The sequence below is a fragment of the Pristis pectinata genome, chromosome 38 (genome assembly GCF_009764475.1).
Source record: "Pristis pectinata isolate sPriPec2 chromosome 38, sPriPec2.1.pri, whole genome shotgun sequence".
NCBI lineage: Eukaryota > Metazoa > Chordata > Chondrichthyes > Rhinopristiformes > Pristidae > Pristis > Pristis pectinata.
The window spans coordinates 5,116,027-5,131,395 of record NC_067441.1 but is presented as its reverse complement, the minus strand read 5'-3'; the positions used below and the strand labels follow the sequence as shown (position 1 = coordinate 5,131,395).

General features: G+C 41.1%; 1 protein-coding gene across 5 annotated transcripts in view; it reads left to right on the top strand.

The window, feature by feature from the left end:
* Positions 1-15,369, top strand: part of LOC127587104 (spectrin beta chain, non-erythrocytic 1-like) — a 261,405-nt gene that overhangs the window by 184,433 nt on the left and 61,603 nt on the right. For all 5 annotated transcript variants that reach the window (XM_052045324.1, XM_052045327.1, XM_052045323.1 and 2 more), the window contains 9 exons: positions 1,286-1,437; positions 5,166-5,339; positions 6,940-7,031; positions 7,651-7,731; positions 9,462-9,577; positions 10,304-10,416; positions 10,924-11,111; positions 12,497-12,614; positions 13,305-13,463. In XM_052045324.1, the coding sequence (XP_051901284.1) occupies positions 1,286-1,437; positions 5,166-5,339; positions 6,940-7,031; positions 7,651-7,731; positions 9,462-9,577; positions 10,304-10,416; positions 10,924-11,111; positions 12,497-12,614; positions 13,305-13,463 (1,193 nt within the window). The remainder of the gene's footprint in view (positions 1-1,285; positions 1,438-5,165; positions 5,340-6,939; positions 7,032-7,650; positions 7,732-9,461; positions 9,578-10,303; positions 10,417-10,923; positions 11,112-12,496; positions 12,615-13,304; positions 13,464-15,369) is intronic.

Below are 15,369 nucleotides of genomic sequence, written 5' to 3'. Positions count from 1 at the left end.
TGTGGTTTCAATTCAAGCAGAGATGATAAAATGAGCAGAATGATCTCCTTATGTGCTTTTCAATATGACGATTAGAGTGCTGAGTACATTGTTGAGATGCAGCAGAGAAGGAAAGAATAAGATCATTCTGCCCTACCTTCTCTGCCACCTAGACTCTCTTTCTCAGTTCTGACGAAAGGTCCTGGTCCTGAAACATTAACTTTTTCTCTTTTCAGAGATACTGATCTTCTGAGTACTTCCAGCATTTTCTGCTTTTATTTCAGATTTTAAGCATTTTTTTTATTTTCAGAGACAATAAGAAACCTAAGAATTCTCAGTGGCATTACCCAGTATGGCTGCAGTCATAAATATCAGAAGACCCAAAGTGTGGATTCTGGTTTGGGCTTGCAGTTTGTTTGTTTTTGAAAGCATATTTCTATCCTATTAATTCTTGTTTCTTCTGGATCTTGGGCTGTTGATTGTGTGCGTAACATACTCTGTTGTTGCTGTCATGCATGCTTCTTTCTCTCTGCTCCATTTATTAGTCAAGGTTAGAAATGAGAGAAAAGCAAAATAGAGTATCAGAGAGAATCAAAATAAATCACCAACATCCAGAACAGAAAAGTGAGGTTAATTTTTCAGAAAGGAGCCTTTAGTCAGGTTGCAGTGAAATTTCTGTGGTCTGGTTGTTGGTATCTAAACTGATATCTCCCACCTCCCCCACCCCCCAGGGTTGGTGTGGATTAGAATGGTGCCTGAACACCCAATGGAACTGAAAACAAGATAGCCAAGCTTTCTGCGAGCCAACCCAGAGAGGAGATGGTCACTTGAAGTGCCATTCACTGGATGTGGATGCTATTGGCAACCAGTTAGTTTCTATCATGGTCTGGTAGTTTAAAGATTGCTGTTACTAATTTATTTAATTTAATTACTTGAATTTAAGTTGGTGGGAAACTTGAACTTCTGTCTCTGGGACAGTGGTCCAGACTACTGATTGCCAGTTGAACAACTGAACCACTAACAAAGTATTGCAGAGAGAAACAAAGTTAATGTTTCAATTGAAGATCCTTTGTCAGAACTTGACCACTATGCTACTCTATCCCTACAATGCAAAATACATCAACCAACCCCATACTGACCAAGGACTGGGTGGAATAGAGAAGGTTGCAGCAGCATCTAAATGCCCCAAATATTGGTAGCAGCCATGGGGGCCAACAGGTTTATAAATGGTTTTCCTTCCTTGTAACTCAATTTTTTTTGTGTGTGAAGCATCTGATGAAATGACTCCCACTGTTTCTTATTTCAGATGAACGTGAGGCAGTCCAGAAGAAAACCTTCACAAAATGGGTGAATTCGCACTTAGCAAGAGTAACCTGCCGGATCACAGACCTGTACACAGACCTGAGGGACGGACGGATGCTGATCCGGTTGCTCGAGGTGCTGTCGGGTGAACAGCTGGTCAGTGCCAAACACTTTTCCACTCTGTCTAGCATATAATGATGTAACAAGGTGGCTTTGTGCTGATAGTATAGCCAGTAGCCCAACCAAGAATACCGTAACAATTTAAGGAAGTGAGGTTAGGTGTAGGCCTTTGGCCGCGATTTCCCTACAAAGTGACCGTGCCACTTCCTAAAGGAAGGATAGAAGCCTCAAGCTCAATAGTTTGATTAAATAAATTAGTAGAGTTCTATCACTTCCTATCTAGAAAGTGAATTCTGCCTCTCGTTGTTATTTCATCCTTCTCAGGTAGGGAAGAAACTTGTAAACATAAACAACAGTAATGCATTCTGTGTACATCCCAGGGTGCTTGTTGTCAATTACTTTTAAATAGTCATAGTTCTCATAGAGTAGAAAGGCAGTCACTGTGCACAGCAAATCCCTACGATAAGCAACCAAGTAAGTCTATTATTATCTTCTTGCCTTCGCTGATGGATAAATATTGGACAGGACATGCAGAGAATGCCTTATTTTTCGTATTTTGCTTTAAACCCTCTCCCACTAAAAAGAAAATTCAAATTGAGATCTGTGGGACTGAAAAAGGGATTTTAGTGTGTTAGGAGCTGATGTGGCAGACGGCACTGTGATGTTACTGAGGCAGCGTGATGTTCCCAGTTCTCCACTTGAAACAAACAGGTCAGAGAGCATATGTAGAGAGGAAAATCAAATAAATGTTTCAAATCAATATCTTTTCGCCATATAGAAAGGGGCCTTATTTTTGCAAATCCACTTATCAACTGAAATGGATCACAACCATCTATCCCCTAATTATAAACTCTTTTGAAGATCACTGTGTGTGTTTAAGCACGGCTCTTCAATTAAGCTGGATAACACAGTGCTTTAGCTGGTGCTTTTTTTTTGGCAGTGATGCTATACCACAGCTCTGGAGATAACATGGTTCTGGAGATTAAATAGTGTGACTGGTTGATTTTTTTTAATAAATATTCCCTTCATCATCTGTGCTTTGTAATTAGACACAAGCTGTTCGTGAACTCTGCAAACATTTGCTTTTTTAAAAATTTTATTTACAGCATGGCAACAGGCCCTTCTGGCCCAACGAGTCCACGCCGCCCATTTTAAACCCAAATTAACCTACCCGTACATCTTTTAGGAGGAAACCGGAGGAAACCCACGCAGACATGGGAGAATGTACAAACTCCTTACAGACAGCGACGGGAATCGAAACCCGATCGCTGGCGCTGTAATAGCGTTGCACTAACCGCTACGCTACCATGCCGTACCGTACTATGATAGAGCTCCCTACATTAACCAATGAAGATAAGGTGTAACGGTGAAACTCACTGTCTAGCACAGCTTCAGGTTTGGTCCCGAGTTGTTGGTGAGTTAATCTCAGCTGGCAGATTCACTGAGCTTCAGTTCCATGGGCCATGGAGAAGAAATTCAGTCAAATATTGTTTCTATTAGTTATTTGGCACATCCTTTAGCAAGTGCATATGTAGGTCCTGAATAATACTTCAAATGAGTAAGCACTTTGCTGATGCTATCTAAGGCCCCACTTTGAAGGGTTGATATATAGATAAGCAAGGAATTGAACCCAGCATGTTGAGCAACTGACAAGTTTAAAAAAAAGATTGCAGATGCTGGAAGTCCAAAATAAAAACAGAATGCATTGGGACAAATGGCCTGTTTTCATGCTGTATAATTCTATGATTCCAAGAAAAGACCTGAAATGCTGAGAAGGTCAAGCAGCATCAGTGGAGAGAGAAACAGTTAAAGCTTTATGTCGATGACCATTCTGATGGACAGCCACTGACCTGAAACAGTTCTGTTTATCTCACCACAGATGTTGTTGGACCTGCTGAGTATTTTCAGCATTCCTGCTTTTATAATGAGCATTTGAAGTACCTTAACTACTTTAGAATTGGGAAAATGGGCTTAGCATAAGTATTTCTTTGTCAGCTCACTTGGGCACGTGGCTGAATCGTTCTTCTGTGCTGTAAATTCCTTCGAAGGTGAACACCCTTATTGATTTTGTTTTGCACCCAGAATCCAGGTAAAGGTCCTCGCCTTGTGCACAAACTTACACTTCTGGCATTTCATGCCATTTAAAGCATTGACTTGTTTTCCAGGTTATTGAAGTTATTGGATTAAACCAGCAGGTGCACATATGTAGTTTCCTTTTCCTGTTGTTTTAAATAGATTGATGTCTTCAAGAGCAAAGGATTTTACACAAATACATTTGATATTTTTCTACTAGCATTCATCAAGCATTGTTTTAATCACTTATTCGATGCAACCTACAGCCCAGGAACATACATTGTCTCCACCCCTCAATAAGAGAGTTGCATTTTTACCTTTTCTGTTAAAGTGGTTCAGTACATGATAGGGATTTTAAAAGCCAAATTTGTAGCTATATCTGATTACTCTCCTGGTACATTTGTAGAACACTAGTAAAAACCATATAAAAGACTTTGAGATGTTGATGCTGTTTTCCTTTTGAGTGCCAAACTCGGAAGAGTATTTTTAAAAGCATCTTGGTTAGGGTCCCAGGAGCCTGCCAGTATCTGTATTCTTTATACGGGAAGGTATAGAAAATTGGCAGATGACTTCAGAGAGACACTATTTACCTCTTCTATATTCAAAATGTACTTGTAGCAGTGCTCGCAGTAAATTATCGATATGGAACTGATGTTAGGAAATGAAGGATTAATTTGATGTCCTTCTGCAAATAATCCATTCTTTAAAGATAAATACGTTTTTAAGAGTTACGATTGGAATAATGCAAGGAGAATTTTTAAACCATGCTCCCTGCAAATGTAGTATAACCGATTTAGCTATTATATGTGATGAGATTCCTTGGAACTTGTGTAAGCGAACTGATCTGAAGCAGGAGTGGGCTGATGACAGCAGGGGAATGGAGTGAGTCATTCATGAGGCATACATATTTATCCCTCTGTGTGGGTGAACTCGTATCTTCATCTTAATTTCAGTTTATGGATTGAATCAATCACACTTTTGCACTCTGGGCCTTTTCTTGTTTGATGAACTTTCTATGTGTAAATAAAGATGAATGAATAGCCTCTGATGACAAGTGTATGCATGGGGAGAGGAATGCAGTAGGTCATTTATTTAATGTCAGTGCTAGTGAGTGCATCTCTCGGCTACTGGTTAATCACATTTTAATCCCTAATGACACATTCTAACTTCCACAGACTGTACAGGACAGATATTTCAGGGCATGCTTTCTAATCCTTGAATGTTTTGATGGCTAGGAAATCTGGGGTTGAAGATCCAAGATGTTTTAAATTTTTGTGTGACTCAGTGGGAATTAATGCCAATTAGTTGAGTTTTACAATTGCACTCTAATGAAGTTTGTTTTTAACATTCCTCTTTTTTTTAATAATGTCTGTACTCCATGCACTGACAGCTGCACAGGTTGTTGGGTGTGCACCAATCCTGCAGGATTTTCCTGCTGTTTCACAATAACATCCATTTGAAAAACGTCTTCAAAGAGGTGTTTGAAGAGGCAAGACCCTAAGCTGAAGCTGAGGAAAGACATTGGGTGCCACACAGATCTTTAACATTTCAAAATCAAGTTTCTAATATTTGCTGATTCACTCCGTGAATTATTTGTCATTGATAAATTTGTTCAGCCGGCAAGTGATCTGTTTGCCAGGTCTTAGATTTGAGAGTGATATTAACCCCAAGACCTTTGTCTCTGTTTCCAGCCCAAACCGACCAAAGGACGAATGCGGATTCACTGTTTGGAGAATGTGGATAAGGCCTTGCAGTTCTTGAAGGAGCAGAAGGTGCATCTGGAAAACATGGGGTCACATGACATTGTTGATGGGAACCATCGCCTCACTCTTGGCCTGATATGGACCATCATCCTTCGGTTCCAGGTACCATTAGTTCCTAGTTTCTTAGCACTTAGAAAATATTCCGGGAGTAAGGTGCTGGCTGCTCATCATCACCACTGATCAGTTCCACAATCAGCTGCTGTTGTTTTCCATTTTCAAGCAGGCTCTAGTATCTAATAACAAATCTATTGTTCATGTAGGAGACCAGCAACAAAGTACATCGGCACTTTTAATCTTGATAATAGAAACAGTAGCTGCACTTGTAACTCAATCATTTTTAAAGGGATATTTATGATTTCAACAGAAAGAATCCAAGATCCACTGGTAATTCCAAACAATCCCCATCCTTCCAACAACACTATGTTAGCTTTGCTTACTATCCTATATAGGTTCAACCAGTTTGTGGACCATGCTGTTTTGAACTTTATACCACGTTTGCACTGAAATTTGCTGCAAATAGCATAGTTTTTAGTGTTTTAGCAGTATTCATATTCTTGTATACATCATGAATATCCCTTGTTTGTTTATCTCAGAAGTATCTTTGTCATCTGTTCAGCATGGACTCTCACTGCAGCTTCCCCACAACTTTAGAGGGAATTATAGTTGGGAAGTTAGTGCACAACAAACTGTACTTAACCAGCTAGCTTGCAAAGCTTCTCTAGAAACTGGGTTAGAATGCTTCTTGATTGAAAAGTAATATACTTGCACGTTTACTCTCCCCTATGTTCTTTTTCCCCAACTTTTTTGATGGTACTGTCTCACAAGGTGCCGTGGTAAATGGCCATTGTTGAGTAAAGGACTCTCCAGAACGAAAGAAATATTTGCTTTTGCTTTCATATGTATCCCTTTGCAGGCGTTTCCAAACACGACACCAGACAACCAATCAAGTACTTTGTGAAGTGTAGATATTGTTTCACAGCATACACAGCAGCCAATTAATGCACCACAAGCTCCCAAAGTACTAGGGTAGTGATGATCAAATAATCTGTTCCACTGATTGTGGTTGAAAGATAAATATTGGCCTCAAGACACCACTGATACCTACACTGTCATTGAAAACAACAGCTGTGGAATATTTTACTTGTCTCTTGAGAATGGATAGCACCTTTGACAATGCAAACTTCTTTGGTACTTCCCAGTGTTCTGTGCTTCAGTTAGTATGGAAAGCTTAACAATGCCTTGCTTTAAATTGCAGAAAAGATGGCGGCCAGGATGGATAGGACAAAGAGAATATCTGTGAAAGGGTGAGACCAGGTCACATGGTTTAATCAGGAAGTTAGAAGTTGATTGTGCTTAATCACCCTCTAACTGCTCTATTAACCCATTTGACCTAGTCTCACCCCACCACAGATTTTTCCTTTCTCATATCGACCCCCCCCGCCACCCTCTCTGGAACTTAAAATACCCATTTCTATCTCTATTCACCAGCACTGACAGAGGGTTTTTGCCCTGAAATGTAGCTTTGTTTCTCTATCCACAGATGCTACCTGACCTGCTGAATGTTTCCAGCATGTTTTTGTTTTTATTTCAGAAATCCAGCAGTTTTATTTGATTTTCAAAAACTTCCCTTTGCCTCAATCTGCAGGATATAAGCTTGTCCTTTGTCTTACAGACGTGCTGACTGTGTTTTTTGTTTCTACAGATCCAGGATATTAGTGTAGAAACAGAAGACAACAAAGAAAAGAAATCTGCCAAGGATGCACTTCTACTCTGGTGTCAGATGAAGACAGCAGGGTAAGTCTGTGGGAAACGTGATAGCTCCTCGTAATAAATACATTCACAAAGCATAGAGTGTGTTGGAAATGTTAATCAGAACCAGAATTTATAACTGAGATTTGAGATTCTGTTGGAGGAACGTGTATGAAAATTCATGTTGTATCTATTAATGCTGCACTTGAACAACAAGAGTATGACACTGCGTTGAAGAATGTGTGCACAGGCGCGCATGCGCACACACACACACTCACTCACTCTTCAAAGTTTAGGGCTCTCCATAGAGTCTTTCACTTCTAGAAGCCTTCCTTCATCCACCTGGTGCAAGGGAGTTGGTGTCCATGTCTTTCATTATTGTTGCATTAAGTGTTTAGGTGCTCCCTGTGAGATTTTTGTTCACATGCTCTTCCACACCTGCAGTTAGGTGGCAGCATAAAGGTTGTTACACAGATAATTATTGATCAGGGAGACTATTCAGTCCGTCTAATAAATCACTTTATTCAGAGCCATCCCAGTCATTAAGCTCTCTTTGATTGAAGATGAGCTTCCCTAACTTCTTGCTCTCAGTTGGCACGTGTGTGTTTTGGTCCAGTGGTCTCTACTGTCCAATAAAAACTGAGATATTTTCTGTGGTTTGCAGGTACCCCAATGTCAATGTTCACAACTTCACCACAAGTTGGAGGGATGGACTGGCCTTCAATGCAATTGTCCACAAACACAGGTACGTTTCGTTCTTTGTACATCAGCACTGAATCCTTCACAACAGCGTATCGGACTCTCCACATGAAAATTGTGTAAAGCTACAGCACATATCTATAATTTCCACATATTAAAATTACATGGTATTGATGATTACTTTTTCCAAGCTAGTTTAAGGTTTTCAGTGTTTCAAGAGACAAGGTTCCTCATGGATAACACATACATGACTGGCTGCTTCCTCAAGTTAAGCCCTTTAAAATGCAGTCTCAGTGACCTGTTATCAAGATCATCTACTCTATCTTGTTTAAGTATTATCTCCCCCCCCCCCCCCCCCCCCCCACACAACTCTTCCACTTCTGTTGAAATTCTCTTCCAAGCTCTTGCCCTCTCCAGTAACTTTCCAAAGGCTTATTCATCCTTGGAATTCTACCTCCTGTATAAATTGCAAAATTCTATTGACTTGTGTCCTGTTGCGGAGGAGTGACAAGCTTGCTTGTCACTTGTGTATTCTTTGACTTCCACTGGTCCCCTCTGATCAGCAACCTAATTTTCATAATCCTTGTTTGCAATTCGCTCAGTGATTCGCACCCATTGCCCCTCCACCACCACCTGCCTTTGCCTTAACCTCAGGCATGGCCTTCAACCATCTTTTAAAGACTTCCATTGTGTTCCTTGTGCTGTTCCTGTTGTCATGCCCCATCTTCAGAAGGCCCTATTCATTTTCTGCTCAGAATACAAAAGCAGGGAGTTTATGTTGAACCGTTATTAGACACTGGCTTGGGTACAACGGGAACACTCCATTCAGTTTTGGTTACCATACATCAAGATGGGTGTGAAAATCCTAGAGCAAGTGCAGGAAAGAATTACCAGAATGGTTCCAAGGATGAGTAATTCCAGTTCAGAGGATAGGCCGGAGAAGCCTGATGTTTCTTCTGGAGTAGAGGTTTGTTAGAGTTAGATTTGATGACAAATTTTGAAATGTTTAAATAGAGAGAAAGTGTTCCCATTCGTTGATGGTTCTAGGACCAGGGAAGGACTTTTAAAGTGATAGGCAAAAAAATGCATGGGTGAGGTGAACTGGGAGAAAATTATGTCCAGCAAGTGATTATGATCCAGAACTTGTAGTGTGGTGGTCTCGGGTTTAATTGTTCCTTTCAAAAGGAAATCAGACAAATACTTGAATGCCAAACTACTTCAGGATTATGGGAAAATGCTGGGGGGAATGAGTTTGACTGGATTGCTCTGCAAAAAACCCATGTAGAATTGTCTGCTGTGTTATAATGATTTCATTTTTTGGGAAACTTCACTGAACTTTTCCCATCCCTCCAGTTATTGTTACTGTTCCTCAGTTTTGCTTGAGCTCTCATGTTAACCCATTCCCAGGTCAGACAGCATCAGTGGGGAAAGAAGCAGAGTCGATGTTTTGGGTCAAGAACCCTTCATTGGAACTGGAAAAGTGAGAAGCATGTTTCAAGTTGCTGAGTGGGGAGGTGGAAAGAGCAGAGGGAATGCCTGTGATGGGTGTAAGGTAACAATTACTTTTGAAGTTGGTGATTGGAATAAATGATACAAAGGTACAACCACATAAAAAAATGAGGAATGTCGAGGGGCATGGGTTTACATAATGCGTAAATCTGTGAAACATCTGGGATCCTGGAATTCATAAACAAGGTAATAGAATGCAAAAGTTTGAATCCAATTATCTTTGTTGGCATGTTGGTATTTTGTTTAAATTGTTTTTCTTCTTTTCAGGTCCGATCTAATTGATTTTGACAAACTGAAGAAATCTAATGCTCATTACAACTTGCAAAACGCTTTCAATGTGGCAGAGCAACACTTGGGACTCACCAAGTTGCTTGATCCTGAAGGTGCATTATCACATGTTTATGGACAAACACTCAATCCTAACGTTTACAGTTTGCTTGGTTTAATGGAAGCAAGTGAAATCTTGAGGAAAATTGAAAGAGCATTGCATTAGTCCTTAGTGATTAGCACCAGTGGTGTGTTTACTGGGTAGATCTCAGTTCTACTATTAAGGGAAGTGTGGCTAGTGTAATGGGCTAGACATCCTTCTGCTAGTTGCTGGAGATCATAGCTGTCGAGGAGAAGGAGAATTGAAAGGATAATTCTGAGGCTTGGATCACCTCCACAAAATGTCATCACCTCCACTGAGAGACTCAGGATAGTCCATGTGACCCAGTTGTTACCAGCCTCTCTAGTTAGCTTCCATTAACTCCTTCTCCTGTCTGGCAATGCCTTGACTTTAAAATTCCCATCCTTTATTTCAGATCCATTTGTGGCATGGAGCTCTCCCTATCTGTGCAGTCTTTCCAAGACCTTTGTACTCCTCCAGTTCCAGCATGGCATATTCCCAAATTTCCACTTCTCCACAATTGATTACCTGGGCCCTGAGTTCTGGGATTCCCTCTCTAATTCTCTTCTATTTTAAGACACTTGTTAAAAATTATGTCCTTGATTTCATTTCACTGCAAAGCACCAGAAGTTTGATGTCTGGGAGATAGTGTGCTGAATTTTATAGAATGGTGCAGTGCAGTTGCTGGACTCATTCTGGGTTCTCCCCTCCTTTGTTCCAGATGTCAGTGTGGACCAGCCTGATGAAAAATCTATCATCACTTATGTCGCCACTTACTATCACTACTTCTCCAAGATGAAAGCACTGGCCGTGGAGGGGAAACGCATTGGGAAGGTATGAGAAACAATGAGAATAATTATGCTGTCTCAACAAAGGTTGTAAGCTCCACACAGTACCATTAAAAAATAAACTTTCCACTTGGCTGCACTGTCACTAGCTGTGGTTAAACTTGATTTTTATTTGTCTTTTCCTTCTGAACATTCTTGCACCCTGTCTTACAGTTTTCCCTGATGCAGTTATTCTACTCTGTAGGACACTGATCAATGAGCTGTTTGAGACAGAGACATCACAGTTGATCCTCTTTGTGCACATGCTTTCTGGGTATCAATCAGCACAGGAATCCTGCATTTAGATTTTCTCTTTGTAACCAAGGAGCTCAAAACAACTGCAGCACTGCAAGTGACATAATCAGTTAATAAGCACTGAGCAGGGATTTCTGCTGTGCTGGATTAAACCTCTTTTCATCAGTGACACATACCCAGAATCATTATTATTTGTTATCGATGTTCTGTGATGCATCATGTACCAACAAGTACTTACTCCACCCTTTGTATGCCCCAGGTGCTGGACTATGCAATTGAAGCAGACAACATGATTGACAAGTATGAGACTCTCGCCTCCGACCTCCTGCAATGGATTGAGTTTACCATCATCACCCTGAATGACCGCAAACTGGCTAACTCCCTAAACGGGGTTCAGAACCAGCTTCAGGCATTCAACACGTACCGCACTGTGGAGAAACCACCCAAGTAAGCAAACTGGAGCACCCATCCTCTATTCAGAGTTGATCGTAGAATTGCTGTATATAAGGTAATAAGAAAGATCAGGCGTGGATGCTGCTCCATCAGTTATTAAGATCATGGCTGATCCTGTGCCTCAAGCTCAGTTGTAGCTTTTGAGTCTAGTGTCATCCAAAAATTTATTGATCTCAACCTTGAATGCACTTAGTGACTAATCAACAACAAACCTCTGGAGTACAGAATTTTAAAGACTCGTTGCCCTCTGTGTGAATAATTTCTTCTCATTTCAGTCCTCACTGACAGACCTTTATTCTGAGGTGATGTCCCAAACATTATGCTTTGAGAAAACAGCATTTTGGCATGTACCATGATATCCCTCTCAGAATCTTGAATGTTTCAATAAGTCGCCTCCGGTTTTTCTAAAAGCCCAATCTTTGTCACCTCTTTCATGAGAGAACAGTTTCCCCCTCCAGATCCTGCCCCCTCCCCGCCATAAGGATTAAGTTACTGGACTAGCAGCCAGAGTTCTGGACCATTGATCCAGAGATACAAGTTTGAATCCCACCAGGGGAGCTGGTAAACTTAAATTCAAATAATTAGATACATCTGGAATTAAAGGTAGTCTCAGTAATGGTAAAATTACTGGATGTTGTAAAAGCCCATCTGATTCAGTAGTCTCCTTCAAATGAGAAAATCTCCTATTCTTACCTCATTGGCCTATTTGTCACTGGACTATGTCTCATGTCTACTACTTGTTGTATACTACTCTTAATGCACTGGAGTGTCATCACCGAATCATTTTAGGTAGAAGATAAAAATCAAGGACCTAGAAGAAACCAAGGAAGGATGTTGAAAATGGAATAGAACCTCAGCAACACTTATTTTCGGGAATGGGGATTTAACATCTGCCGGTGTTCCACACCCACAAGGTCCTGTCAATCAAGGAAGTCTAAGAATGGGAACCCTAGTATATTCAAAAAAGTCTGTTTATTAGGTTTAAACACTTAGGCGTGCTCTGACAACGTGCTCTTGTGAGTCCAACGGAGGATCATGGAATCCCCTATGCATCATGCAGCCAAGAAAAATTGATAGGTCAAAGATAAGTTATCTTTGCTTGGCTTTATTGACACTTTAGGATTAACATTCTTGTCTACAGCTCATAGGCTGGGCAAATTCAGGCTCTCCTCCATTGTTTCCCTGTAGCTGTTATAATAGAAAGCAGCTGCTCCATCTGAAAGAATGACAGCCAGCTATTCCACCTACAAAAGTTGAGATGTTTTTCCCAATAATTATTTTTTAAAGTGAACTTTCAGGGTAGCCATTCACCTCAGCAATTGTTTTCACAGTGCCACTAAATGCAGTTAAGTGGGATTCTTGTCATGCTTTCTTGACAGATTTATCGAGAAGGGTAATCTAGAGGTGCTGCTTTTCACTATACAAAGCAAAATGCGGGCCAACAATCAGAAAGTCTACATTCCACGGGAGGGTAAACTCATATCAGACATCAACAAGGTGAGGAGTCTGTGTGTAATTCTGCTGGTAAATAAGTGATGTTTCACAGGATTTGCATGAAATTGATGCTTCAGTTAGCCTAATTTTGATAAGAAAATTTTCATCTGAAGGGTAATTCCATTCAGTCAAACAGCCTCCAGTGTAATTCGAAAGCTCCAGAACACTGGACTTGATCATGATGAAGTCAGAACTCATTAAAGAGGCTGACTTTTATTAATTTTACAAGACTGAGGTGCTACTGGCAAGACAAGCATTTATTGTCCTTGAGAAGGTGTCAGTAAGCTGCCTTCGGGTCAAAGCCTTCTTGCACCGTTGCAGTCTGTGAGACAAAGTGCCGTTATGAAGGAGTTCCGGGATTTAGAGTCAGTAACAATGAAGGAACAGTGATACATTTCCAAGGCTGGATGATGTGTAATTTAGAGGGGAACCCACAGGTGATGGTGCTTCCATGCCGTCCTTGTTTTACCTGGTGGTAGAGTTGTCTGAACGGGTGGTGGAAAAGAAGTCAGGGGTTTGAGAAGGAAATTGGCTAAGGACTGAAGTGAAACTGATTTACAGATCTGAGTGAAAGAGCAAAGTGATTGAATTGAAAAGAATGCTCTACAGAAGTAACACTGACTCAATGGACCAAGTCGTCTTCTGTGCCATTACCAATTTTTTGATCCTATGTTCCGTTTAACTCCTCCTTAGGCTTGGGAGCGGCTGGAGAAAGCTGAGCATGAGCGGGAGCTTGCCTTGCGCACGGAGCTCATCCGACAGGAGAAGCTGGAGCAGCTTGCTCACCGGTTTGACCGCAAAGCAGCAATGAGAGAGACGTGGCTGAGTGAAAATCAGCGCCTTGTTTCCCAGGTAAGCAGAGACAGGTGCATGTAAATTGATATCACCGTGGGAGAAGAAGGTTAAAGTAACTAAGCATCATGCAAAATGTTATGCGGAACCCGACCTTCGGATTTAGGTCAAAAAACAAACTGCTAGAGGAACTCAGTGGGTCGAGCAGCGTCTGTAGGGGGGAAAACCAGAGACACTGCTCGATGTGCTGAGTTCCTCCAGCAGTTTATTGTTTGCTCCAGATTCCAGTATCTGCAGGCTCTTGTGTCTTGAGATTTGGGTGTTGAGGCCAATAAGTGCACAGATATGTGTCGAAGCAAAAAAGACATTTGGCCAGAGAAAAATCCCTATTTTTTTGACAAATCTGGCACGGCCTCAGTTTTAATATTCTTATCCTTGTTTTCACCTTCCTCCATGGCCCTCAGTTTTCCTAATCTCTGTAACCTCTTTGACTCCACAACTTTCTATGCTCTTCTGATTCTCTCATTTTCAGCACCCAGCCATTGCTGTCCATTCCTTCTGTTTCTTGGGTCCAAAACTCTGGCATTTCTTTCCCAAACCTCCCTCGTTGAAGACACTCTTTAGAGCTGAACCCTGATCGAGGTTTTGGTTTTCCTGACATCTCTGACGTCTCTTTCTGTGGCTGATATCAAATTTTCTTTGTGAAGCACCAGGAGATAAAGGCGATACGTAAATGTAAAATGTTGTTCAATTCCTTGCCAATGAATATCCTTTTCTATTAACTTGTACTTTAACTTAATTTACCTTTGGGTGAAATATTTCGTTGTTAATGTCCCCTATTTTTGAACCAAACAACTTTGGCATATCTGTCTCATGATCTGGAGAACCCTACCCACCTACCTTCCCCTTCTCCCTTGGACTCGCCTATCACCTGCCAGCTTGTGCTCCTCCCTCTTCCCTTACCCTTTTATTTCTGGCTTCTGCCCTCTTCCTTACCAGAGCTGATGAAGGGTTTCGATCCAAAACATCGACTGTTTATTTCCCTCCACAGATCCGGAGAACCTCCACACGTTACCTGAACGTCTCTTTTTCAAAACAAAATTGCTGCTTAATCTTCCCTGAGAAAGTTCCTGATACTCAGAAATGTCATTGTTACTTGTTCCCTTACATTCTCAAGTAAAATCCCTTGTAATATTGGCATGTTAATCAGCTTGTGCTCAATAGAGCAGTGGGGACAGATGTTTACTGATCAAAACAAAAGTCACAAACACAGAAAGTTCAAACTGAAAAGAGAATGCACAGCAGCTGTGTCACCACCTGGAAGAGAAAAGACAATTTGGGAGGCATCTATCGTTGCTTCTGATGCACAGTGCCTTATAGTGTTTTGTTCGGATTGTCCTCACTGCAATGTGGCACAGTGTCACAAGCAAATAAAATACTATGTCTGTCATTATCTAACTATTATTGTGTGCAATCATTTATTCTCACGACAAAGAGAGGGGCTGGGAAAGGCAGAGGGCACGTGCTCTGGCTTAAACTTGATAGTTTTGATTACATTGTTCCCGCAACAGCCTGTCCAAACTTAGAGCAGCAGTAATATGGCTCCTGCCAGTTTACATGGTGGATAATAAACCAGCCCATAGTTCAGTCCTAAATTTCTTGTATGTCTCACTAACCCACACTGGCGCCTGATTAAGGATGCCTTAATTTTAAAATCGTCAGCCATACTTTTAAGCCCTGCCCCACCTTCAGTTTCATGCAAAACTGCAACTTCCACGTCCCCTGACTTCACAACTCCACTCATGCAGCGCGTACCTTTACCTGCCTGGGCCCTTTGGAATTCTCTCCTTCAACCTCTCCACATCTTTCTTCCGTTAAGACACTCTTAAAGCGTACCTCCTTGACTGAGCTTTTGGTCACCTGTCCTGATATCTGTGCATGGCACATTGTTAAATTTTGTTTAACT